Consider the following 27,500-nt stretch of genomic DNA (forward strand, 5'->3'; position numbering starts at 1 on the left):
GCTCAAGAAAGAAGGAAAGAAGGAGGGTTTAACGTTTCGAGCGGAGCTCTTCGTCGGAAACATAGGAGAAGGAAAGATCCAGAGAAGGGAAGACAGAGGAAAAAAATTCGCCAACGGTACACACGTGGTCACACACACACATATATATATACATATACATATATTTGCATATATATATATATATATGTATACACAGTATATATATATACATATATATATATATATATATATATATATATATATATATATATATATATATATATATATATATATATATATATATATATGTATGTATGTAGTATGTATGTATTATATGGATGTATATGGATGGATTTGACTGATATGTGTAGAAAAAATTTTACATGTGAATGTACAAAATTGTCAGAAACAGAAGAAAATATAACCTGCATATAAAGAATACACATGTATTTATTTTAATATACATAGAGTGTCTGTGTATACATAAATTGTTACGTACGTAAATATATTCATTAGATGCATATATGCTTTTGATTCATTTTGACTTGTTTTTTTTTTCATTTTATTGGGTCATCACCGAAAACTTCGTTTTAGGGCGGAATATTGAATATAAATCATCTTTGTTCATCTGACTCTCTCTCCTGCCCTCTTCCTCTAGGTTACCGATATCGACGAGACATCGAGGGTAAAAGAATTGAAGGGATACGAAATATATAAGCCAAGAACTGAACCCGTGTCGCACACTCTACTTCTTAGTGCTCACACCACCACTTTGTGTGTGTTTGTATAAGACCAAAGTTATACCGTGTTTGACATATAAAGAGAAGAGGTAAGGCAAGCGAGAGGTGAAATATCTATGATTTGTTAATGTCGGATACAAATAAAGAGCTATTTCCTAACATTCGGCTGCACTTCAAATTGAAAGATTTCCTGCGAAGAAATAATAGAATTACGTGAAATGTGTATTTGCGAAGGAGCGATGTTTGACGAGAAGTCGATCCAGTTATATTTCAAAATTGAAGTGAATTGAACAAACGTAGATGGATCGGATAATTTCAAAGGGTTTCTTTTCAAATAAGTTCCAAACGCTTTGGTGTGTGATTTAGAAGAGAGAAAATGGGAAGTGACTATGTCCATGAATTTCCTTAAACTATCAGAAATTCAAGAGGAAACGATTGTATTTGCAAATCCAAACCGAGTTAACGGGTGACTCGGTTCGCCAAATTTCGAATGAGGCATTAGTTGTTCACTAAACTTTTAAACGAAGGCCTTATTTTCTCAATTGGTATGCTGATCAGACATCTACCACTGGGATATATGTATATATATGTATAATTGTTTGTTTTCTTTACATTGAAATGATGGTTTAGATTTATAAGAGTGAGCAAATAAGGAATTTCTGACGTCCATGTAATGTTCAAAAGCACTTAAGGAGAAATGAAATGACTCTGTCATATTGCCATCTAGTGGCAACCGCAACTAGCAGCAACCATATCCTCGTAGAGCTTTAAAATTACATTCTCATCATCATCAAAATATAGCAGGCTTATAGAATATAGTTTATCAGGGACACAGCACGGAGTAAGTACGTTTTTATCGGCGTGCAATGCATGAACGATACTTTGAACTGTAGCATGATTCGTAGGCTTGTGACTTTGACCTAAAGGGAAGGGGCATGCCCCTGCACAATGATAGGCATTATAACCTTTCGGTGAAATTATCCAACCAGACCAACCGATAGCACTGAAATCAACATACATTTCATAACGGGCGCAGTTTCGTTTCTTCCGTCGATAAATATTTCGCGCAGGACGTCGACGGTGCCTTGTATTGTTGCCTCCTGATCCCGATTTCACACTCCGTTTCTGTCGTGATTTGAAATTAGGGAAATTACCTTGACTTTGTTCGTAATCAGATCGGTCTTTTTCGTTTAAAAGCCTGATGGCTTTCCTGAAGTCAAGTCTTCTCGAAGTCTGTGCTAGTTCGTGACGTAGTATATCTTCCTTTATTTCTTGGTAACCTGAATATAAAATTCCCCAGAAAAAAATATTATTAGCAACAAATATCTAAAAAAAAAATATTTGGAAATAAGAATTGAATATATTTAGATTAATATGGGTAGAAGAAGCAAAAATGAATAAATAAGGTGTCGAAATATTTACCTTCATCCGTCGGGGAAATGTAATTGCGATGTTTCTGGAGACCATCATCAGTGAAAACCACTAAAATGGGTTGTTTGCTATCATGGTGAGCTCTTCTTTGGGCGAACCGTATAAACGTACTATTAATTGGCTCACCAGACATCACTGTGGCTCTAACAAGTAATCCTAGATAGTGAAGAGATTATTTAATGTTCAGTATTTGTTTACTCAGACTTTCAATTATGTACGACATTCAACTTCGGGTTAAAAAATAATTACTCTGATATGGTAGCAGTTGTATGTAAACAAAAATATTAGTTTTTTTTTTTTTAATTTGGTGAGAGGAGGTAAGTAGATGGTGTAGACCCCGTTGCTTAGCTTGTGCTTATTTTATCGACCCCGAAAAGATGGAAGTCGACCTTGGTATAATTCGAACTCAGAATGTAAAGACGGACGAAATGCCGCAAGGAATTTTGCCTGGTGGGCTAATGATTCCGCCAGCTCACCGCCTTATGTAAACATAAATATTAATAATTTTTGTTCGTTTCAAGGACTCGGCTCTTTTAATAAGATATTACGGAGTAATGATTTTATGTTAAGTTCTAATGGTGTCAACTTTTAGCACAAGGCCAGTAATTTTAAGGCAAAGTCGATTACATCGGCCTCAGTACTTGGCTGGTATTTATCTTCTCGACCTCGAAAAGATGAAAGGTAAAGTCGACATCAGCAGGACTTGAACTCAGAACGTAAAGAGCAGAAAGAAATGCCGTTAAGCAATACATTCAACTGGAAATGAATTACATCCGTTGCAGAGTAGTGACATATTCTTGGACTCACAGTTTATTACTAAAAGATACTGTGAATTTTCTACTACTAACAATTACTTTTGAATTCTTATTCACCCTAAAGATGTGGTTTTCTGGTGAAAGTAAGTATCGCTTAGAATAAGGGCTTGGTAATTCATAATGCCAAACAAGGTGAATTTATATTGTTGTTTATTAATTATGTCATCGAATCATAGCGATAAAGTGGAAGTTTCTTTCAGTTTGGTGGTGATCTCATTTCAAACATTTCTGTACAGTTGTTGAGCTTTGTGGACGGCATATTTAAAACAAAAAAGTGCGTTTGTAAAGATAAAAGATTGTTTTTTCTTAAGGTGATTCATGATTTCCGATGTGCTAAAATTCCATATATATTTTTTTTTTTTATGCGCCCTATTCAAGCCTAGCCAGGCTCATGGGCCCGGTTTCTCGGTTTCTATGGCGTATGTGTTCCCCACCCCCAGCTGGACGGGACGCCAGTCCATCGCAGTGTTACTCAAGAAACAGGAAGAAAAAGCGAGAGAAAGTTAGGGCGAAAGAGTACAACAGGGGTCGCCCCACCCCCTTGCCGGAGCCTCGTGGAACTTAAGAAGTGTTCGCTCAATAAACACACACAATACCCGGTCTGGGAATCGAAACCGCGATCCTCCGACCGCGAGTCCACTGCCCTAACCACTGGGCCACTGCGCCTCCACACACACACACACACACACACACACACACACACACACATATATATATATATATATGTGTGTGTGTGTGTGTGTGTGTGTGTGTGAAGGGGTGAAGTGTATTCGACTATGGAATGACACACGTGCTTTCCTCTAGACTACCTGCTCTTTCCTCCTTTTGGGATTTTCACCTTTTTCTGACGAAGAGACATGCTCGAAATGTCATTTTCATTTCTGTTTTTTCCATCTAAAACTTCAATTTTGAGCGTTAGTCTAATATATTCATTGTATGCGTCTAACTGACTTTTGTTGTTCCTTCCTGTTTTTTAAATTTATTTTTCTCTCTCTCTATCAATCTATCTATCTATATATGCGTGTGTGTGTCTGTTTGTGTGCGTATGTGTATATATATATATATATATGTGTGTGTGTGTGGTGTGTGTGTGTGTGTGTGTGTGTGTGGAGGCGCAATGGCCTAATGGTTAGGGCAGCGGACTCGCGGTCGTAGGATCGCGGTTTCGATTCCCAGACCGGGCGTTGTGAGTGTTTATTGAGCGAAAACACCTAAAGCTCCACGAAGCTCCGGCAAGGGGTGGTGGCGATCCCTGCTGTACTCTTTCGCCACAACTTTCTCTCACTCTTTCTTCTGTTGGCCTGCTCGCTTAGCCAGCGGGGTGGCGTCATTTGAAGGCTAAAACAATGCGAAGCGCATTGTGACCAGCGATGTGAAACAACATCTGATGGCCTGGTCGGTCACGGTGATCACGGTGATATATATATATATATATATGAGTGAATATTCAAATGAATACTCGTTAAAGATATTATTATTATTATCATTATTATTATTATTGTTGTTGTTATTATTATTATTATTATTATTATTATTATTATTTTATTATTATTATTATTATTATTTTATTATTATTATTATTATTATTATTATCAGCAGCAAATCGAAATAATTCATAATAATAATAACAACAATAACATTAGTGGCAGCAAGTGATATCAGCATTAAACAGCTATACATCTTTTGCCTCATTCTACGACTTTTTAGCTGAGATGATAGTATGTTAAATACTATTCGTTTGCCCGATTTCTGTTAGCCCGTTGTATATTATCAGTGAAATTGGTGGTTAAGTTGGGGTTTTTTACTTGTACTTTCGAGCAAGCTGGTGCTTCGTGTATCCTCTAATAATATTATGAATTTATATGTGTCTATGTATGTGTGTGTATCTATGCATATGTATGTCTGTACGCATGTATATATCTGTACATACATATGTATATAAGCATACACATACGCACACAGAATTCTATACGTACAAATCTACAATTCCCTCCCGCACGCACGTAATTTCATTTTCCATCTCTCCTAACTTTTCGTATATTTTATAATCCCTATAATCTTCCTTCTACTCTTCCCCTTTCTGTATTGCCTTTATTTGTCAAACTATTTTGCTACCTGCAGAGCAGCAATACATTAAGTGAGACCTCCTTAAATAGTCTTTCATCATCAGCGGTGGCCAACAATAGCAGAAAAACTTACCATAATTGGGTGAGGTGTTGTTCATCCAGGAGAGCAGGGCACTCATCACTGTGAAAGTTACCCAACCGTGACTGTATGCACTCAGGCGACGAACATCGATCAACTTGAGGCTAGAAGGAGCATCAATATTCTTTAGTGACAAAACTTGATAAATTTGAATCTGCAATAATAATAATAATAATAATAATAATAATAATAATAATAATAATAATAATAATATTCAGACAAATACATAAAAACATAATATTCAAACAAATACATAGCAAAATCATAATATTTAGACAAATACATAACAAAAACATCAGGACTAACAAATATATATAACATACAGAAAATAGCATTAGTAAGCACCACACACATCCTACGCAAAACACTTTCAATACAGTAACCATAAGAGCATCACAACAAACCACAGCACATACCCAAGGCACACAGAGCTGCGCCCGATGGTGCAGTGAAAGCACGTTATAAAATTAAGACTCCTGAATGATGATGATGATGATAATAATGATGATGATGATTAGGAGGAGGAGGAGGAGGATGATTTGTTAGTTTCTACAAAGAGTGACACATACATAGACAACCATGCAACCATGAAATAGAACAAAATAAAATAAGAGAGAGAAATGTATAAATCAAATTGTATTAATGTCTAAGATACCAGATGAACCCACTTCGCGGCAGGAGGCATAGGGACGAGCACCTCTGTCCAACTTGCTACTTCGTCAGAAATCCAGTCGTACTGAAAGACGGTGCCCCAGCATGGCCTCAGCCTCTAGCTGAAGCCAGTAAAACACACACACACATAGACGTCACTAAAGTGACAAAGGGCACTAGTCAGCACCAGTGCTGCTAGAGATGTGAATCAAAACAACTCATAGCCACAGAAAGCACTTATCATTATGGCTGACAAGGAAGCCAAGCTCCCTTCATCCACGGAATAGCCAGGTCACCTGGCTAACTGAAAGAAGCTTGTCCTATATATGTGTGCATGTGTGCGCGTATTTGTGCATGTGTCTGCGTGCGTGTGTGTTCATTTGTGTGCGTGTGTATGTGTGTGTGTGTGTGTGTGTGTGTATGTGTGTGTGTGTGTTTATGGCCCCGTAACGTAGCGGTTCAGCAAAAGAGACCGATAGAATAAGTGCCAGACTTCATGAAAAAATAAGCACTGAGATCTATTCATTCGACTAGAAATTCCTTAAGTCAATGTCCCAGTGTGACCGCAGTCTAATGACTGAAACAAGTAAAAAAAGAAAAAAATGAAGAATGTTATGTGATCATCATTAGATTATTCACTTAAAAATAACCCCAGAATTTATCAACAGGAACAAATATATTAATATATTGATGAGTTTTTAAAAGCTGTCTTTTCTACCCTACGAAGTGCTGCTCTTTCTAATAGAACTTTACGAGGATGACACAAACCGGTCAAAAGAGTAATGTGGGTGATTGACACAACGAATACAAATTTCTGTGTTTTATAGCGATGAAATCCTAATTCATTTCACTGACACACGCACGCGTACAATCACACACACACACACACACACACACACACACACACACAAACACACACACACACACACACACACATACACGAGAGAGTGACCAAAAAAAAGGGCAGCACTCAACACATTTGGTAGGAATTACAGTTATTTAATGACAGTTTGACTCAGCTCTTTACGGCTTAAATTTTTGTAACGCTCGTTGGACGAACATATCTCGTCCCTGTTATTAAAGATGAAGACGCGTGCTATAGTTATATAAGTCTGCCAATTTCTAAAGCATGAAACCATTAGAAGCGCTTTTGTAAATTCTGCATACTAAATTATATTTATCTTTCATTGGATGGAGTACATTTTTAAAATTCTAGTTATAATGGAACTGTTTACTGTATACATACATACATACACATACATACATACATACATACATACATATATACATACATAATACATACATACATACATACATACATACATACTTATATACATACATACATACATACATACATACTTACATATATACATACATACATACATACTTATATACATACATACATACATACATATATACTTATATACATACATACATACTTATATACATTCTTATATACATACATACATACATACATACATACATACATACATACATACATACATACATACATACATACATACATGCATACATACATACTTATATACATACGTGCATACATACATACATATATACATACTTATATACATACTTACGTACATACATACTTATATACATATATACATACATACAAATATACATACATACATGCATGCATACATACATACTTACATACAAACATACATACATACATACATACATTCTTATATACATACATACATACATACATACATACACATACATACATACATACATACATACATACATACATACATACATACATGCTTCTGTTTGTTCCACTGTGAGCGCATGTATGTTACATTTATGTTTTTATTTTTACGCCATTATTTCCACCTACACATAGTGAATGTGTGTTTGTGCTGTTGAAAGAGAGAAGGTTATCGCGTTCCGTTGATGAATGTTCCCATCGATGTCGTACGGAAGGGGTTTGGAATGCGTATGGATGGTCGAAAAAGAGCGAAGTCAATACTGTGTCGAAAGAATGTGTTGTTGGAAGCGATTGCCAGTATATGTCAAGAGTGAGATACTGGCTCGCACAGCGAGGGATTTCAGCCGCTGGGCCGCGGATCTGCATGGGGCCGTGGATTATCTGGTACTGAGCCGCACAGAAAGAATAGATTTCAACATTTCATTTCTATTTTATCTAGAGTGTTTTCATATTATATTGCATATGTATTATATAAGTAATATATATGTATTACATACGTAATAGGCGCAGGAGTGGTTGTGTGGTAAGTAGCTTGTCTACCAACCACATGGTTCCGGGTTCAGTCCCACTGCGTGGCACCTTGGGCAAGTGTCTTCTACTATAGCCTCGGGCCGACCAAAGCCTTGTGAGTGGATTTGGTAGACGGAAACTGAAAGAAGCCCGTCGTATATATGTATATATATATATATATATATATATATATATATATATATATGCGTGTGTGTGTTTGTGTGTCTGTGTTTGTCCCGTAGCATTGCTTGACAACCGATGCTGGTGTGTTTATGTCCCCGATACTTAGCGGCAAAAGAGACCGATAGAATAAGTACTGGGCTTACAAAAGAATAAGTTCCGGGGTCGAGTTGCTCGATTAAAGGCGGTGCTCCAGCATGGCCGCAGTCAAATGACTGAAACAAGTAAAGGAGTAAAGGAGAATAATATATTATATACTGTGCACTTGATTGTGTTTTGTTATGCACGTGATCCCCTGGTCGGTATAAAAATTGTCTACCATAAAACCGGTCTGTAGTGCAAAAAAAGGTTGGTGCCGCTGCATTACAAAACTTTAGAATTTAACAGAGCTGGTAAAATATGACACGCGTTACGATAGTGAGTGCTGATAGAAAGTTTTCAGTTAAAGGACTGAGAAATATATGTTGGCTCTAAGCAAGCGATATCACCAGAAAGCTATCACCGAGAGGTTTTCTAATTTCATATACAAAACCTTGCTTTCGCTAGAGTTCTCAAGAGGGGAAGACCAATGAAAAGTTGTTTAGAAATTTTCGCTGGGAGCAAATGTGCACATCGGGTGAGGAGACGGCAACCTTGGTTCGTAGAAGCTTTGCTGAGACTATGAAATCTTATTTCCATTTATCCTTGTGGGTTCGATTAAATTAATGCTAGAGACTACAGTGATATGATTATTCAACATTTCTTGACAAAAGTTAGCCTTCTATTTTGATGTATGTTCACTTTGTTGATAATTCTCTGCGGTGGGTCCTCTTCTATAACGCAATAAAAAGAGACATTAATCTCACGAAACCACCTCGTTTATTCGAATTAAGTAGCAAAACGATATGCTTGCTACTGACATAAAAATGAATAACTGAAATATGATGCCTTTAAGGGAATAAGAATGAAGAGTTGTGACATCGAAACCTTTCTCAAGGACTTCACCAGCTTTATTATTGTTTTTATAGGTACAAAGCTTGTTGTTTACGATTAAAAATAAAAAGTTACGGAAAATTATCTTTATCGATTTACATCTATGATATTTAAGCTGACAGAGAAAGTAACCTATGACGTTGCATACGCAAATAATTTGCCCCAGTCTCGAAGTGATAACAATATTGGAATACTAGAAGTTGTAATCCAGAAATAGGAACTAAGTCGAATATTTTCTTGAATTTTGTTGAAGCTATTTTACTCGTTAATACCGGAGCGTCTCATTCACAACATACAATAATGTTGACGTTTGTTTAATGTCCTACTAATTTCTTCATTGCAGATATTTCTCATTATAGATGTTGAACAGAATCATCCATACACACACACACACACGCGCGCGCGCGCGCGCACGCACACATACACTTAAGGGAGCATGTATATATGGCTATTCTCCTGCTACAAATTGTAGCCAAATCTCCTTTAAATCCCACCCTGACATTTTAAGAAAAGAAACAACACGTTAAATAATGTAGTCCTAAATACACTTTGAAAAAAAAAAGAGTTTTGTGACTGAAATAACTTTGATCATTGCTTTGCTGAAACAAAACTAATTAATACTCATTCAAAAGAGTACAAAAACGTCTATACAGAAGTTTCCTCATTATACGATATTACTTATAAGTTGAGGAGACTTGGTTACTATTTAAAAAACTCAAACAACCACGCAGAAACTTACTTAATTGACATGTCTAAGATGATGTTATTGATTCTTTAGGCTAGATCAGACCTCATTGATTACAATCAGCCGGAGCTTTTTTTGTTTTTTGCCCAAACATATTGACCTTAAAGTTACAATATTCAATATGTCCTTTCTTTTAAAGACGAGTGATTTGTGAGAAAGAAGTCGAGTGACAACGAAAAGGTTCTTTCACTGACCTGTTTATGGCAATTTATTTAGACCTAAGAGGGCGACGAGCCGGCAGTTGTTACTGCAACGGACAAAATGCTTTGCGGTATTTATTCCGTCTCTATGGTCTGAGTTCAAATGAAGTCGAGGTCAACCTTGCCTTTCATCCTTTCAGGATCGATAAAATAATACCCTTTTGGCACTGGGTGTCGATGTAATCGACTAGCTCCCCCGCCCACCAAATTTTAAGCCCTATCCCTTATGCCTATAATAGAAAGAATGATTTAGTCTTAAGTCAAATCTAGTTTAAGTGATCAAAAAGCATTCCAAATGTGGCCACTCTGCCAATGGTTCCCTCAATACATTATCCAAATATGTCTTTCCATTTTTCAAAAGAAGGCCAGTTATAATCAGTAAAACTGAAATGATGAACTGCCATAGTAATACTGAAACGATGAACCGCCATAGAATGTTATAGAATATAATTTAAGCGTTTATAAATCTTACCTACCGACTGAGACTCTTGAAAAACGTTATTATTCATAATTTTTGTATTTAGGAATGGTCATTTTGCCAGTTTAGCCAATAATGACCATTCCTAAATACAACAATATCTGTTTCAACACACGATTTCACATCAAAAATCTTGCAAAACAAATATATAAACGTAATTCATAATTTTGTTATACGTAAATATGATTAATAAATCAAGCTAAGTAATAGCTTCTATATTTTTCAAAATTTAAACTTTAAGACCCTTTTTAATTTTCCATAGGTGCAGTTGATCGTCAATGCACTATGAAATCAAAAATATTGAGATCTGCTAATGTAGGGTGTGATTTCAGAAAGTTTTCACATGGTGTTTCTTCAAATCGAGTAACCACAGACATGTCACTTCACTTGCTCGTTTATAGCAATATTGTTGTTATTTACCCGAGTTCAATCTAGTTTAACAGATCTATGACTAAAAAACATCCCAAAAATGACCACTTTGCCACTTTGTCTGTAAGTATGACTACATTCTTCAATTTTCCCTCCCCCTTTGAACAGTGTGAATTTATGGAAATGTGGTTGCTATTTCTAGCATATCGAACGATTGCAGAGAACAGCAGTCCTCAATTTCTTTGACTTTGTGACACAAAGGATTAAAAAAAAATATATATATAGGTGCATTTTTCGTAGAAAGCCACAAAGTCATAAGTTCATGATATGATATAGAAATCAATCGATAATCTTGTTTTATTAATCATTGAGTAGTAGATTGAGGGTATTGTTAGGATGTTGGGCAAAACAATTGGAGTAGGCTCAGGCTTGACTATGTGGTAAGAAGCGTGCTCTCCAACCGCATGGTTCCGAGAATCAGTTCTACTGCGTGTCATCTCCGGCTGATCAAAGCTTTGTAAGCAGATTTGGTAGGTGGAAACTGAAAAAAGCTCGTCGTTTACATGTGTGTGTGTTTGTGTGTGTGTGCGGGAGTATCTGTGTTTCTCCCTCACAACCGCTTCACAACCGGTGTTGGTTTGTTTATGTCCCTGTAATCTAGCGGTTCGGCAAAAGAGACCGATAGAATAAATACCAGGTTTAAAAGAAAAAAAAAAGTACTAGGGTCGATTCATTCGACTAAAAATTCTTCGAGGTGGTGCCCCAGCATGGTCGCAGTCTGATTGACTGAAACAAGTAAAAGATAAAAGATTCATTTGTTCCAGTTCTTTCCTTTCCATCCATTCATCCATCTTCTCCGCCCACTATTCCTGAGAGGGTCGTGATGGGTAGAGCCCTCAGGCATTTCCTCCATAGGATCCTATCAGAAGCAATCGTCTTTACACTTTCTGGCTGGATTTCCAAACGTGACCACCTACGACTATAGATATCATCCGGTGCCGGTGTGGTACGCGATCTACATACATGTTTCTGGTATAGCTTGTGATCTACATCAGTTCAAATGGTATAGTCTGTGATCTACGCCGACTTCTTGATCTGCATTTAAAATTCATCTATTTACTCGAAATGCAAACATTTCAATCTCATTTAGATTTCATTTGTTGAAGATTTTAGGATCAAATGAGCAAAATCTCTTTATTGCATTTTTAAATGATATCCGTGTTGTATGCAAGTAGTTACAGTATTCGTGTTTCTACAATGAAATAAAAATCAATAAAAAAGTTTCTTTTTCTTTTCTTTTTTTAAATATTTAACTCACTCAAATTTCAAATTTATAGCAAAATTTTGAATGTAGATCACAAGTTAGTCTAGATTTAAGTCGCTGTAGATCACATACTACACCGGCACCTGTTATCCGACTATCTCCTTTTTGGTCTGTCCCTAGAAATTCTGCCAGCTGGCTCGACTTGAGGAACCCGTCTTGCGATTCTTTCTTGAGACATTCTAATCACACGTCCTGGAACTGTGACCTCTCAATGCGGGTTTCAAATACTGCCGACGTCAAATTTGTTTTTTTGTAATTTTGGGCAGATAAAAATAAAGTTCGCATCAAGTACTGATATCAATTTAATCGTTTAACACTTCCCCCTAAATTTTGTTTAGCATTGTACCTAGGTTAGAAACAGTCATAGAAGTACATCACACTACTCTCTGTTCTGTAGGCACAAGGCTTGAAATTTTGTGGGAGTGGGGTCTAGTCAACTGCATCTATCCCAGTGCTCAACTGGAACTTATTTTATCAACACTGAAAAAATCAAAAGCAAAGCCGACCTCTGCAGAGATTCAACTCAGACCGTAAAGACGGACGAAATGCCAATAAACCTTTTGCCCGACCTGCTAACGATTCAACCGGCTGCCGCTTTTGAAAGGATGGAAGAGAAAGTTCCAGCAGGACTCGATCGCAGAACAAGGAAAGCCGGATAGAATACCACAGGGCATTGTACTCGGCGCTCTAACAACTTCGGTCAATGCTCCGCATAACTACACCCCACAATCTTTATATATAAAAGAGAGGTTGTGTGTCTGTCTCCTACGATTTAGATTCCTAACTACTCCCACATTTTGCGGTGCAGTTTAACCAAAACCGGGTATCTTATAGTCGTGATTCATATCGAGCCCTTCTGGGTATTAGCGCGCGTCTACGATGAGTCTACGATTTAAAAACAAATTTACCATCATTTTTTTCATTTTAATGCATTTTTTTGCTATTATATAAGGGAAGTAACTCTCTAAAAATGTCTACGATGAGTCAACGATTTAAAAAAAAATTTACCATCATTTTTTTCCATTTTTAATGCATTTTTTTGCTATTTTTTGGCTATAACTCTCTAAAAATGCTTATATAGTTATTTCCCTTACAAACCCGAGCAACGCCGGGCGATACTGCTAGTAATAAATAAATAATGTTTTGCAAAACGCTTAAGTATTAGTACAGATTTTATGTGGCCTTAATTTTCTTTCTGCTATAGGCACAAGGTCTGAAGTTTGAGGGAGGGAGCAAGTAGATTATAACAACCCTAGTACTCGACCTGGTAGTTATTTTATCGACCCAGAGAGGATGAAAGACAAAGCCGATTTCAGCGGAATTTGAGCTAAGAATGTAAGGATCTGGAAGAAATACCACTCGATGTGATAATGATTCTGCAAGCTTGCCGCCTTCTGTGGCCTTAAATTGTATTTATAAAAAAATTCGCAATGTACTGAGATACACTTTGTGGCTACTCGTATGAAACCAATGACTAACAGGTTTCTTTGAGATAATTAACTAGGCGAGATTGATAACAATTTTTCTCTTTTCTCTTAGATATGACAAAATGTCAAATATGATTCCCGACATTGATTTCTAAACACGATAAAAATGTGAACAATTAAAAAAAGAATAGAAAGAAAGAAGATAAAGAAAATGTATTCACACAACCAATGAAAGGACCGTCTTCATATGTGGGAGACAGGCTCTTTTTCTATTGGTCAGAAATTTGAAAAAATAAAACGAGAATAATATATACTGGCAAACATATTCATACATATACATTTACATGCATATATAAGTACACGCATAGATACGCACACTTACGCATACACAAACATATATACATATATACATAAGTGTATAGATTCTTTTATTCTTTTACTTGTTTCAGTCATTTGACTGCGGCCATACTGGAGCATTGCCTTGAAGGATTTTAATTGAACAAATCGACCTCAGAACATTTTTTAAGCCTAGTACTTACTCTATCGATATTTTTTGTCGAACCGCTATGTCGCGGAGGCGTAAACACACCTACACCGGTTGTCAAGCGGTGATGGGGATGGTAGTGGTGGTGGGGGATCGAAACAGACACACACAGGTATATTCATATATACATACATATACGACGGGCTTCTTTCAGTTTCCGTCCACCGAACCCGCTCACAAGTAAACACTTGCCCAAGGTTCTACACAATGGCACTGAACCCGGAAACGTGGTTGGGAAGCAAGCTTCTTACCACTCCTGCGCCTATGCCACACAGTCACGCCTAGATACAAATATACACATATCCACATAAAGGTATATGTTCTTATATAGAACTTCTTATAATTAAAAATGATAAAAATAAACAAATCTTTTACTTCTTTCAGTCATTAGACTACGACCATGCTGGGGCACCATCTTGAAGAATTTCTAGTCGAATGAATTGATTTCATTGCTTTATTTGTTCTATCGATTTCTTATTCCGAACCACTAGGTTACAGAAACGTAAACACGCCAACACCGGTTGTCAAGCAGTTGTGGGAGACACACACAACCATGTATATATATTTATAAACGACGGGTTTCTTTTTTGTTTCCCTCTACCAAATCTGTTCACAAGGCTTTGGTTGACCCGAAGCTATAGTAGAAGACACTTGTGCAAAGTGCCACACAGCTGGACTGACCCCCGGAGCCAAATGACTAGGAAGCAAATTCTTACCATACAACCATTATTTTTGATTTAGACACAAGGTTGGCTATTTTGTGAGAGGGTTTCTAGTCTAAACCATCGATCTCATCACTAACCGGTACTTTATTTATTAACCTTGAAAGGATAAATGTTTGGTGAACCTCAGCGTGATTTGTACTCAGAACGTAAGAACTGGAAAATAGACGATAAGTTCTATTTTTTCAAGCCATTTGAACTTTGATTCATGTCACAGAGCCACTGAATTAATCCAGTTAGTATCTATCTCTTTACCCGCTACTGAGTTATTAAACCAAACTGTAAGTACAGAGCAGGAAAAACAAATTACTACAAAGTAGCCAACCAACCATTCACGCACTCGCACCCATACTCAAATACACAATCGCACACAAAACATAGACAACACACATATCATATATGAATCTTTGAGTTTAAACATAGCCTATTTCATGATATCTAAAAGGAACTGAACACCACACACACACACACATCACACTAATATCACACTCACATGAGACTGACATATATCCATATAACTACACCTGTATATACACCTGTATATACACCTGTATATATATATATATATATATATATACATATACAAACACACAGACACACAGACACACACGCACACACACATCACACTAACATCACACTCACATCATACTGACATATATCCATATAACTACACCTGTATATGTATATACAAACACACAGACACAGACACACACACACACGCACACAAATACATATACCTCTCTTTTCTCTCTCTGCATATATACATACGTGAGTGTGTGTGTGTGCAGTAGGAAATGGGGAAAAAAAGAAAAGGAAAGAAAAAAAACAACAACAACAACAAATAATAATAATAATAATAATAATAATAATAATAATAATAATAATAATAATAATAAAAGAAATGAATCATACCTAAAAGCTGAAACTATTGAGGCGAGACCCGTCAAGTTTAGATGAAGAAGGCGTTTGTTGATGACAATCAAACGCCCATATATATGATTACAAGCACACATATATATGATTACAAGCACAAACATACACACACTAAAGGTGTGTGTATGTTTGTGTGTGTGTGTGCGCGCGCACATGCAGTTGTGTGCATGAATGTATGTGAAACGGTGGCGATGGATCTCTGTCGTTCGACCAACCATATAGCCTGTTCATGAATCAACGTTTAAATGGCTGAGTCTCGCGCTGGCACGTGTATCCTTTTACTCAGATAGAATCACCGCGACAAAGTATTTATGGCAGGACTGCAGCCTTTAACGTATAGATACTATTCAGTTAGAATGGGTTTCTCTATAGTTTCCGTCTACCCAGTTTCACTCACAAGATATGGCTCGCTAGAAGACTATAGCAATTGTCATTTGGCCAAGATGCTACGCAGCGCAAACGAACCCATTCATTGTGAAATGAACTTTACAGAAGAACATGCAATATTGTCATAGACAAGCCAATGAGGAATCTGTTAGTGGTTGCTCGATGCGTTAGAACTACTACTCAGATATACCTCATTTGTCGAGAATTTTTGGTGAAAATAGCTCGCTAAGATTAATTATGATGTACTCAGTAGGGTACGTATGTATTTTCTGACATTTAAATACTCATCCACACATACATACTGTGTGTGATTGTGTGCGCGCGCGCGTATGTGAATATGTATGCATGAATGGATGGGTGGATAGATGGAAAAATGGATGTGTATGTATATACGTTGGAGAGTATGCATGTATGTATTTTTCTATGTTTGGGTGTCTGTATAGATCTCCTCACTTTAAGATTACTGGGAAAAGGAGTACAGGAATTAAAAACAAAATATGATTTAGGGAGACAGACTTAGAGTCTGGATATTCTTTATACAAGATATCTTCAGTGCTTAATATATAAATTGTTCACATTAGAGTATTTGACACACGTGTTTACATTTTGCTCTTCGTTCAAATGGTAAGAAAGTGATAACAAATAAGAACTATTTCATTTCATGAGAAGAAGAAGAAAAATGACATTAAATCAAGGATTTACATGTCAAATACAGATTTGAATTGTATTAGGCCGCCATCATTGACTTGTAGAGTAGGGAGTGGGCAGTGTGAGAAAATATCGAGTTTCGACTTAAAAGATTTAGGTTTTGTGCTTATTCATTTAATTTGGACATTGGGTCGTAAAAAACGCTTTATTTTTATGATGGTTTATTTACTGATTCCCGATTCAATGGAAGATGTACGGCTTACTTCAATAACAACAAGAAAGTAACAACAACAGCAGCAACAACACCAGCAGCAACAAACTATGACAATATAATAAATTATATTTCTGTGTCATTATGAAAAAGAAGTAACATGTTATTGCGATAGTCGCAAGAGTTGGTAGGGCAGTTATGGCATGAATTTAATGGTAGATATAAAGCAACGATTTGGCTAAGTTGTTTGAGAGTCGGATTCAATACCTCGCGATCTTTGTTCCAATTCTCTGAAATCTGAGTTCAAATTCTGCTGAGGTTAGCTCTGCTTTTCGTCTCCTTCAGAGTCGATAAAAATTACCAATAAACTGCAATGTATTATTGCTGGAATTGTAAGAACGTTGTCCTGGACGCTTTCCTCTATTTGTTCAAACTCTTTGCTTTCTGAGTTCAAATCCCTCTGTATTTGAAAAGTGATGACGTTCATCCTACCCTGACTATACCAGGGATTAAAGTGAGAAAGCGAAACTTACTTCTCTTATCCTTAGCTTACGGAGTTGCCGAATATTTCTTGATATATGAAAGTGAGTATATGTCTATTACGACTACCATACATGTCTATTATGAGTATATGTCTGTTATGACTGTCAATTGAGAAAGTACATCCGGTAGCTTCAAACTAACAAGACCATCAATCCTGACAATCTGCCTTCATTAACTTCAAATAATGCCTTCCACTAGAGCTAACCTGGCGGAACGCATATACATACATGCATACATATTTACACATATGCATACATAGATATTAACACATAATTGCACATACGCTGATAAGAAAGAAGTACTTACCGTAACTAAATGAGATTTAAGTATATTTGGTTGGACAGTTTTGGGTCGCAATTTAAATATATGGAACTCCGCTTGTAAGATATTTTCTTTACGTTCCAGAAACGATACGTTATAATAGAAGTGCATTTGATGTCGATAATCTGCGAACATAAAAAGAGGCCAAGGAATTACGCATCAACTATTTGCAATTGACAAGTTATAAAAATATATAAATAAATAATTGTTATTGTCACTCAGTACAGCGAGTTCTTAAATGATGATTTGCAAGTTTACTCTTAATACGTTCTGGCATATTCGAATTCAAATATGCTAGTCGCTGGTGTGTATGTCACAAGAGAACAATTTGTCCTTTTTAGGACGTCAGTGTGTTCATAATAAATACACTTGGTTCATAAATATAGAAATAAAATATGACAGACACACAACACAAAAGAACCAAGTGAGGCTGGCAACATAGACCTGGTTAGAAAGCATTCGTTAGTAGTTTAATAACTGCAATATTCACAGATGTAAATGACATACTTCGTGAAAGATCTGAATATTCCACTACCTGGAATAAGATTGAAAATGTTTGAATTTATTGGTGATATTGGAATATTTTTTTCTAAGGGAGGTAAAATAACTTAGTGAATTGTTCATGATACTATAAACTTTGACTTAATATTATAAAATTACTTTCATTATTAAACTCATAGAAAATGGTGAACTGGTAGGATCGTTACCGCGTCGAACAAAATGATTAGTGGACTTTCTTCTGGTTCTTTACCTTCTGAGTTCAAATGACTTCGAGTCGACTTTGCCTTTTATCCTTTCGAGGTCGATGAAATAAATACCAGTTGAGCATTGGGATCGATGTAAATGACTTGCCTCCTCCCCTAAAATTGCTGGCCTTGTGTTAAGATTTGAAGCAATAATTAAATCCATACACGATCCTTTATCACTAGGTTTCAAGAATGTGCAAGGTACTGCATAGGTGAACTGGAGTGAAGAAAGTCGAGAAGAGATGGACAATCTGGACCAAAGCAAAACCAAGACAGAAATGGAGATAACCGAACAGATTCGAACAAAGTAGGACAACCCGAAATATGTGTAGAATTAATGTGTGTTGAGAATAATGTAGTGTGAAGAAGAAAAGAAACGAATAGAAACGTCGAATAATGCCGAATAATGCTGGTGTCAAGCATCATAGACTAAAACAAATAAGACAGAATTGACTGCGTTGAACAGATTAGTATTTCATAATACAAGAGGGATACAAATTGGACACTTCGTTTTCATGTAGTTGCTGTTTAGCCACAAAGTTAGCTTTAATTGAGCAGACTTATGATGATAGGCAATGAAGCCATGATCATCTAATTCTTTATTTCGGCAAATATTGTATCGCGAACAACTATTTCTAATGTGTCGTTTCTCTTTTTATGATGGTGGTGTGTGATGTGAGCGAGAATTGAGTGCTATTTCCTGCAGTTCAACTGACCACATACAAGCGCTTTTGTTGACTCATTCACCTTCATATACCTTATCTGAAACAAACCAAGGAGAAACAGTTCTTGTCTGAACTGCCTTAGTTAGATCGACTTGCTTAATATTCCTCTGAGTGACTGCATATCGACGGCTGCAAAAAAACCCAAGAAGGGGATTCCAGAGAGCTACCATTCGGAGGAGGAAGGAATAGGAATAATGTTTAGTGTAGAGGATAGCAAGATCACCTGATGGATAGTAAGGGGAGGAGAGACAAGTTGCTGAGAAGTGATTGAATAAGAGCAGCACAAATCCAGCCAGTTTTGATGAACAGTGACCACTGTAGTTACGGTTGAGTGCATCGGTGAGTTACTTCAAGTCGAGTAGCCCTTCTTGAGTGCTCTCTCGGATGATTGTGGGTTTAGCAGCAATACTGTCCTCCTATGTGTGAAAGCAATACTTCATTGGAAATCTTAATTGAGCCTTGTACAGGAATTTGTAGTTGGTGAAAGATATGCTTCCTAACCTCAAAAAGGCCAGTCTTTCTCATTCAGTTTTTGCTACGTTAAAGATGTGCTCAGCAAGATCGATCCTTGGTGATAATGTGATTTAGCATTTTAGCAACGTTGAGATATCTAACTACGAGCTGTAGGGTGGTGCGTTAATATAATCTTGAATAAGGAATGGGCCAGGGATTTCCCCTTCAAGTGGTGTTGCAATCAATACGTTGCAACCAAACAAGGAAAGCATCAGTCAAATTTATAGTTTTGACGTTGCTTTCTCAGAGAAATGTAGCTGCCATGCAATATTTATTTGGAGAATTCTGAACTGGACCGTTAGAAAGTTAAATGGGTTATCCATAGGCTCAATGTAATGTCAGTAACAAGAGGAAATGCTGACCTCGCTTTCAACTAACCCCAATCTTGGCTGGGTGTTCAGTACCCTGTTGACTCGGTCATCTGTCCCCCCCCCCCAAGAAGAATATAACACTGAAAAACAAATATATTGAGCAAATGAGATACACCAAATTCAACCAGTGAACTGGGCTGAAAAGAACCATTCTGAATAGATGAACTTAACGGAACAGAGCAGTGTGAATTCTATCGCAGTTTTTAATGTAAAACCAACAGAGACGAAGCACTATGAAGAGTAAAAAAGGTGTTTAGAGGGTATCAGTAACACAATCTATATGATAGAAAACCTATTAATCATTGCCAGTAATAAAAGAAAAAAAAAAGTAGAACTCAAAATAAGATTTTAAAAGCTCGGAAAGGAGGTGTTAACACGTGTCAAAAGAGGCTGCCAGTTGGTCGCCCCCTGACAACAATGTTGCTGGAAGTTGAAGGAGAGGAAAGGGTGATGAGTGGAACAACAGCATGGAGAAGTATTAGAACAGAGAGAAAGATAGGAGATGAGATCAAAAGGAAAAGAGATTGTTTAATCATTACCAACACACACACATATATATACATTTATATATATATATATTATATATATATATATAGATAGATAGATATATTCATATATATATATAATATATATAATATATATATATATATATATATAATATATATATATATATATATATATATATACATATTTATATACACACACACATATATATATACATATATATACGCACGCACACACACATACGTACATATAGTGTGATACAGTATGTGTGAGTGTGCACGTTTGCGCTTTCACATGTGCGTGTATGTGGTTTTACATTTTATAATAAAGTGGGACGGGGTTGTGAAAATATACAAAACCAATGTAAAAGGAAATAAGAAATTAATGCGATAGCCTAGTAAGATACGAACCCATGTCTCCTTATCTGTTTAACCGATGCTTCGGTCTAATTACTGAGTATCAAATCTCTTATTGATACTATAATATATACAAATTGTATGTATGTATGTATATATGTATGTACACGGTGCTATAGTATATACGTGCGCAATAATTTTGTAATAAGTTTGAATACTAAACAAGAGTATTTGTTTTCAGTTATTGTTTTTCGAGGTTGCAGCAGATTCTAATTCGAAATAAATTCCTCTTTATTCTTTTCTACTCTTGGCTGAAGGACCGAAATTTGGGGGGAGGGGGCCAGTCTGTTAGATCGACCCCAGTACGCAATTGGTACTTAATTTTTTGACCCTGAAAGGATGGAAGGCAAGGTCGACCTCGGTGGAATTTGAACTCAGAATGTAAAGACAGGCGAAATACCTATTTCTTTACTACCCACAAGGGGCTGAACACAGAGAGGACAAACAAGGACAGACACACGGATTAAGTCGATTACATCGACCCCAGTGCGTAACTGGTACTTATTTAATCGACCCCGAAAGGATGAAAGGCAAAGTCGACCTCGGCGGAATTTGAACTCAGAACGTAAAGACAAGCGAAATACCGCTAAGCATTTCGCCCGAAGTGCTAACGTTTCGGCCAGCTCGCCGCTTTGTATTCCTCTTTATTCTGACAGTGAAAGGGCGGTGAGCTGGCAGCATCATTAGAACTCAGGATACATACTTAGCGGCTTAACTGCATTTCTCCTGGTCTTAGGTTTTGAGTTCAAATACCATCTTTCATCCTTTCGAAATTGATGAAATAAGTACCAGTTGAACAATGGTAGTCAATGTAACCGACTGCCCCCACCCCTCTTGATTTCAGGTCTTGTACTCATAGTGGAAAGGGCTATTCTGACACGGAAATTAATTAGTAATTTGTCCAAGTCATTAGTATTTTACTGTTTGTTATTTTGTCATTCCTAACAGCTATTGCTTTCAACAATATATTATATCTCGTACTTCGAATTAGTTCATATCGCAGTTCACCTATCGTGGTTTATTCTTTATGCTTACGTCGATTCCTCCGTGTTGTTGTTTTGCATTTATAATAAAATAAATATATACAAATTATAAAAAAGAATTTTAAAATATACAGTACAGTACTGTTTCTACTTTGCGGGTTTTCACCAATCGCGGGGTGTTTTGAAACGTTACATGATAGTCGAGGGCTTACTGTATATAAATTTGAACAATTTTTGATTACGTTTTAAAGCGACTTTGTACAATCTACACTCGAATCCTGGTTTAGTCAGACTAATGAATAATGATAGACCAATACCGTATATCCAGCACATAAGTTGATTTAGAATACAATGTGAACATTCAAACATTTTCACTATTTTTTCAAATCCTGCAGCATTTCATAAGTAATTTTTGGTCCTCCAAAGTTTCCTTGGACCTACCATTTTGACTGTAAATTTTGGTCTGCGAAGTTCGACTTGTATGCAGGAAAATACGGTAATTACACCGTGGTATCGTCAACAACGACATAGCTTTCAATCCTTCCTTCTAGGTTACTTTAACTTTTTAGTGGGTTTTGTATATCTGCTTCAGTACGTTGTTGTGTTCAGTTATTTAGTAAACTCCACAAACCCAGCAACCATCTACTCCGAGTAAATTTACTTTACTGAGTTCGATCCCCATTGAGATATTAGTCCACCGTGTCAAAATCTGAATTATCACTTATAAAATTTAGTGGAGAAGTAGGATTTCCATCCCCACCATTAACTTCACGTTGAACTTGATGTTGGTGAGAGTTTAGCTGAAAAAATACTCGTCTTCAGAGCTTTTAACTTCATTTACCATAATTAATAGCCGCCAGGCTGAAGAATAGCGACAGACGCTTTTTCACAAAAATAGACAGTGGAAGCAATCTTTACAATGGATCAATGATTGTTGAAACCGACCTATAGACGGTAACATATGATATAATTTCACATGTCAGCAAATCGGGAACACTGAAAAGATCATAGTAAGAACAAAACTATAAGGACGCAGAAAGGATCTGGAACGACAAGAGCTTAATATGGAAATCGAAACCGAAACCGAAACCGCTGTAACATTAGAAGAAACTATATATGCCATCACTAAAACAGGGTACTAGGAAGCAGCAGAGTACGATGGAGTTACTAATGTTTGGATTAATACTCTTGTTAGCACCCATAAAGACCTATCATTGGCATGTAATAACATCCTGAAAACCCTTGATTCATGCTTGAAATGGCCTACAGGAGGATTAACATATCTCCTTCCTGAGACAGATGAGACTACAAACTCTCAAAATGACAGGCCTATAACCTACCAGCCACCATGTACAAGGCCCTTACATCTATTATAACAGAAAGGATTTACATATTTCTCAAAAGAAAGACAAGCTGCTACCAAAAGAATAAAAAAGGTGCCGAAAAGGAAGTTATGGCTGCAAAGATTAACTGCTAATCAACGTGCCATCTAAGCAGTGAAGAGTAGAAGAAAGGAAGAATCTCTCCTCAGCATGGGTAGATTACAAGATTTATGACAGTATTCCCCCGTGGCTGGATTCAAAGAGCCTCGAAAGAGGCATGGAAGGCATGGAAAACCACCTTCCACCTGAGCTATGAGAAATGCATACTGACATCAAAACTTGTAAATATTAAAACTGTAATATTCCAAGGGGATGACATTCAACAAACTGGACACCTCGACATAGTAAAGACATTCAGTGATGACATCAGTATGGAATTTGGCCAAGATAAATGTGCAAAAGCCACCCTCAAACGTGGGAAACTGACCAGCACCAGTAATATAGAACTTGATGCCAAAACCGTCATAAAAGAATTATAACATGGAGGCACTTACAAATACCATGGTGTGAATGAAGGTGACGGAAAACAACACGCCTTAATGAAGGAAAATAATTAGAAAAGAATATTACCGAGGAGCCAGAATGATGCCCAGATCTGAACTGAACGCTGCTATCAAATTTTAAGCCGTCAACACTGGCAGTGACAGTTGTAACTTACAGCTTCAACATAATCAACAAGACAATGAACCATCTGAGTAGAAAAGACGTCAAAACACTGAAAATGCTAACAGTGAAGCAAGTGTACCACCCAAAACCAGATATTGACAGACTTCCAAGAAGAAACAGTGACCATGGCCTTATCCAGTTACAACTAACATACAAATCCACCATCGGAGGACTGGGCAAGTACATTGAGAGAACGGAAGACTCTCTCCTTCAAATATTCAAGGATCATGATGAATGAGAAAACAATTAAGTGCAAAATGGAAGGAAAAGGCAATGTACGGGAAAGATGCAAAAAGAAGGGATGCTGACGTAGACGATCAGATGATACGCCAGTGGCTCAGAGCAGCTGGCCTTAAAGCAGAAACAGAACGCACCGATCCTAATGCAGGCTATGCAACAAAGTCGAAGAAGCAACAGACCATCTTGTATCGGGTTGCCCAGAACTTACTAAGTCATAACAAGGCAACATCATGCATGCACTCCAAAGAATATAAGCATCAAAACTAACGAGAAATGGTATGAATATCGATCAATCATGAAAAATGAGAACACCAACATACTATACCTATTCATACAGACCGGAAAATAACAGCAAACCATCCGGACATCATTATCATGAAAAAAATGCCTAATAGTAGAAGTGGAAATACCATCAGAGAGTACAGCCCTAAAAGTCATTGAAAAATTATCGAACTACAAAGACTTAGAGATGAAAATAAACCGGATGCAGGCGATGAATGCTGAAGTAATACCTATCGCTGTTGGTGCTCGAGGGCTTGTGAGGAAAGGAATGAATAAGTTCACCAACAAACTGCCTGGTAACATCAACACCCCAAAAATCAGCATCCTAGAAACAACCCACATACTCAGAAAGGTGCTCTCCATTAAATAGTAACAACAACCTGTTTGATGCCTTAGAACCATTTATTGGACCCCGGCTCTATGAAGGATGAGCAACAGGAATCAGTAAATAATAATAATAATAATAATAATAATAATAATAACTAATAATAATAATAATAATAATAATAATAATAATAATAATAATAATAATAACAATAACAACAACAACAACAACATCATCATCATCATCAACAACAACAACAACAACAACAACAACAACAACAACAACAACAACAATAATAATAATATAATAATAATAATAATAATAATAATAATATTTATAGGACTAATGAAGGTGATGGTATCCAGCACTCTATAATGAAAGAGAAAATCTGCAAGGAATGCTACCGAAGGGTAAGAATGATCCTAAACTCAGAATTAAACGCTGCTAACAGAATTAATGCGATCGATTCTTTGACCATACCAGTAACCACATATAGCTTCGCTATCATTAAGTGGAGTCTCACTGATATGCAGAATATAGATGGAAAGATCTGTAAAACCCTCACAAGGCACCGAATGCACCATCCAAAATCAGGTGTAGACAGGATTTATCTCCCAAGAAAAATAGGTGGAAAAGGCCTGATACAGCTAGAACAATCTTTCAAATTAGCAATGATAAGCCTTGAAACGTAACTTAATACAACAACTGATGTGCTCTTACGAACTGCACTGAAGCATGAAGATTCCAAGTCAAGCTTCAGTCATGAAGCTTAGTAAGAAACTTAAAAAGTCTCTTTGCCTACAAGTTAACAATAAGAATGACCAAAGACACCCAAATACTTGACAGACCTACCATTGCTTCTCCTGATTTAGGAATTAACAATCTGAAAGACCAACGAGATCCAAATAGGGACAAACCCATCACTGATGCAAAAAACAACAAACAAAAAGCAAAGAAGGCTTGCATGAATAATATCGAAGACAACTGGAAAGGCAAACTCCCTAATCACCTGTCCAAGTATTGATCAAAATCTAACACAGCAATGGCTACAAGGAACAAGAGCCCTTGCTACTCTTGGCCTCCTGAGGATGCCCGGTACTAAAGCAGCTGAAATAAAGTTATAATGAAAAGAGACCATAAATAATAATAATAATAATAATAATAATAATAATAATAATAATAATATAATAATAATAATAACAATAACAATAATAATAATAATAATAATAATAATAATAATAATAATAATAATAATAATAATGATAATAATAATAATAATAATAATAATAATAATAATGATAAAAATCGTATTAACTGGAAAGGCTCATGTACTGAGAAAAGCACTATCGCTGTGAAAATAACATCCATCCATGAATTTATTTATTAATTGTTAAATACATATTTTATCTGTGAATTTGCGCGTGTAATCTGGGAATGCATACAATGCCCTTCTCTGCCCTAGGTGTATGGAAAACACTCGGCGAGAAACGGAAGAAAATTTGAAGAAAGAAGGAAAAAACATAATAATAATAGTAATAATAAATGCCCTGATGCAGTACCAGGCAGTGGCTCTCGTGGCTGCTGATATTAACTGATTGGAAGTGTTATCATGTACATTGTTTTCTCTGGACAAGAAGACAAGAAAACTACTAACATGTAAGAACATGCGCCATCCAAAGGTAGATGTTGATCGTCTGTACTTATTCAGTACTTATTCAATACAGAGGACTGGATGCTGCAACTTGTGTGCATACACGAAAGCAGCAAGAAATCACATTCAATTGTCAATGAAGCTTGCAATTTCGCAAGGCAACTTGGCATTAATCCTGAAATATCTGAAGAACCTGAAACCACTGCGACAAAACAAGCAAAATGGATCAAACAGACTTCAAAAAAGAACGGGCAGAAACAAATTCAGGAACGGTGGAGCCAGAAGCCTCTGTATGGACAGTATATACTTCGAAGTTAAAATACTGATGTATATCAAGCTACAAACCGTTAGCGGCTGAGAAGCAGAGGCTGAAGGATTCATATTGGCTGGGCAAGACCAAAGTTTGCTTGCAAAAAACTACCAGTTTAACGCTTTTCAAAACGGTTCTGACCCTAAATGCAGACTCTGCAACACATATGACGAAACAATTGACCATCTCGTCTCGGGATATCCTGTGCTGACACCAAACAAATACAAAAATTGCCACAATATGGTCGGACAGTATTTACATCAGAAAATATGTAAACATTACAAAATCATCACTCCTACTTACTGGTAGGAACATCATACTG

At 36.6% G+C, this 27,500-nt stretch overlaps 1 protein-coding gene across 1 annotated transcript in view; it reads right to left on the minus strand.

Moving 5' to 3' along the window:
• Nucleotides 1-470: 470 nt before the first annotated feature.
• LOC115212239 (bone morphogenetic protein 5-like) overlaps nucleotides 471-27,500 on the minus strand; it is a 75,829-nt gene continuing 48,799 nt past the window's right edge. Inside the window, exons 2-5 of the mRNA XM_036502987.1 lie at nucleotides 18,050-18,189; nucleotides 5,165-5,324; nucleotides 2,142-2,306; nucleotides 471-1,999 (exon numbers count right to left, since the gene is read on the minus strand). Coding sequence (XP_036358880.1) covers nucleotides 1,443-1,999; nucleotides 2,142-2,306; nucleotides 5,165-5,324; nucleotides 18,050-18,175 — 1,008 coding nt within the window. The 5' untranslated portion in view covers nucleotides 18,176-18,189 and the 3' untranslated portion in view covers nucleotides 471-1,442. The remainder of the gene's footprint in view (nucleotides 2,000-2,141; nucleotides 2,307-5,164; nucleotides 5,325-18,049; nucleotides 18,190-27,500) is intronic.

The sequence above is a fragment of the Octopus sinensis genome, linkage group LG5 (genome assembly GCF_006345805.1).
Source record: "Octopus sinensis linkage group LG5, ASM634580v1, whole genome shotgun sequence".
NCBI classification, from domain to species: Eukaryota; Metazoa; Mollusca; class Cephalopoda; order Octopoda; family Octopodidae; genus Octopus; species Octopus sinensis.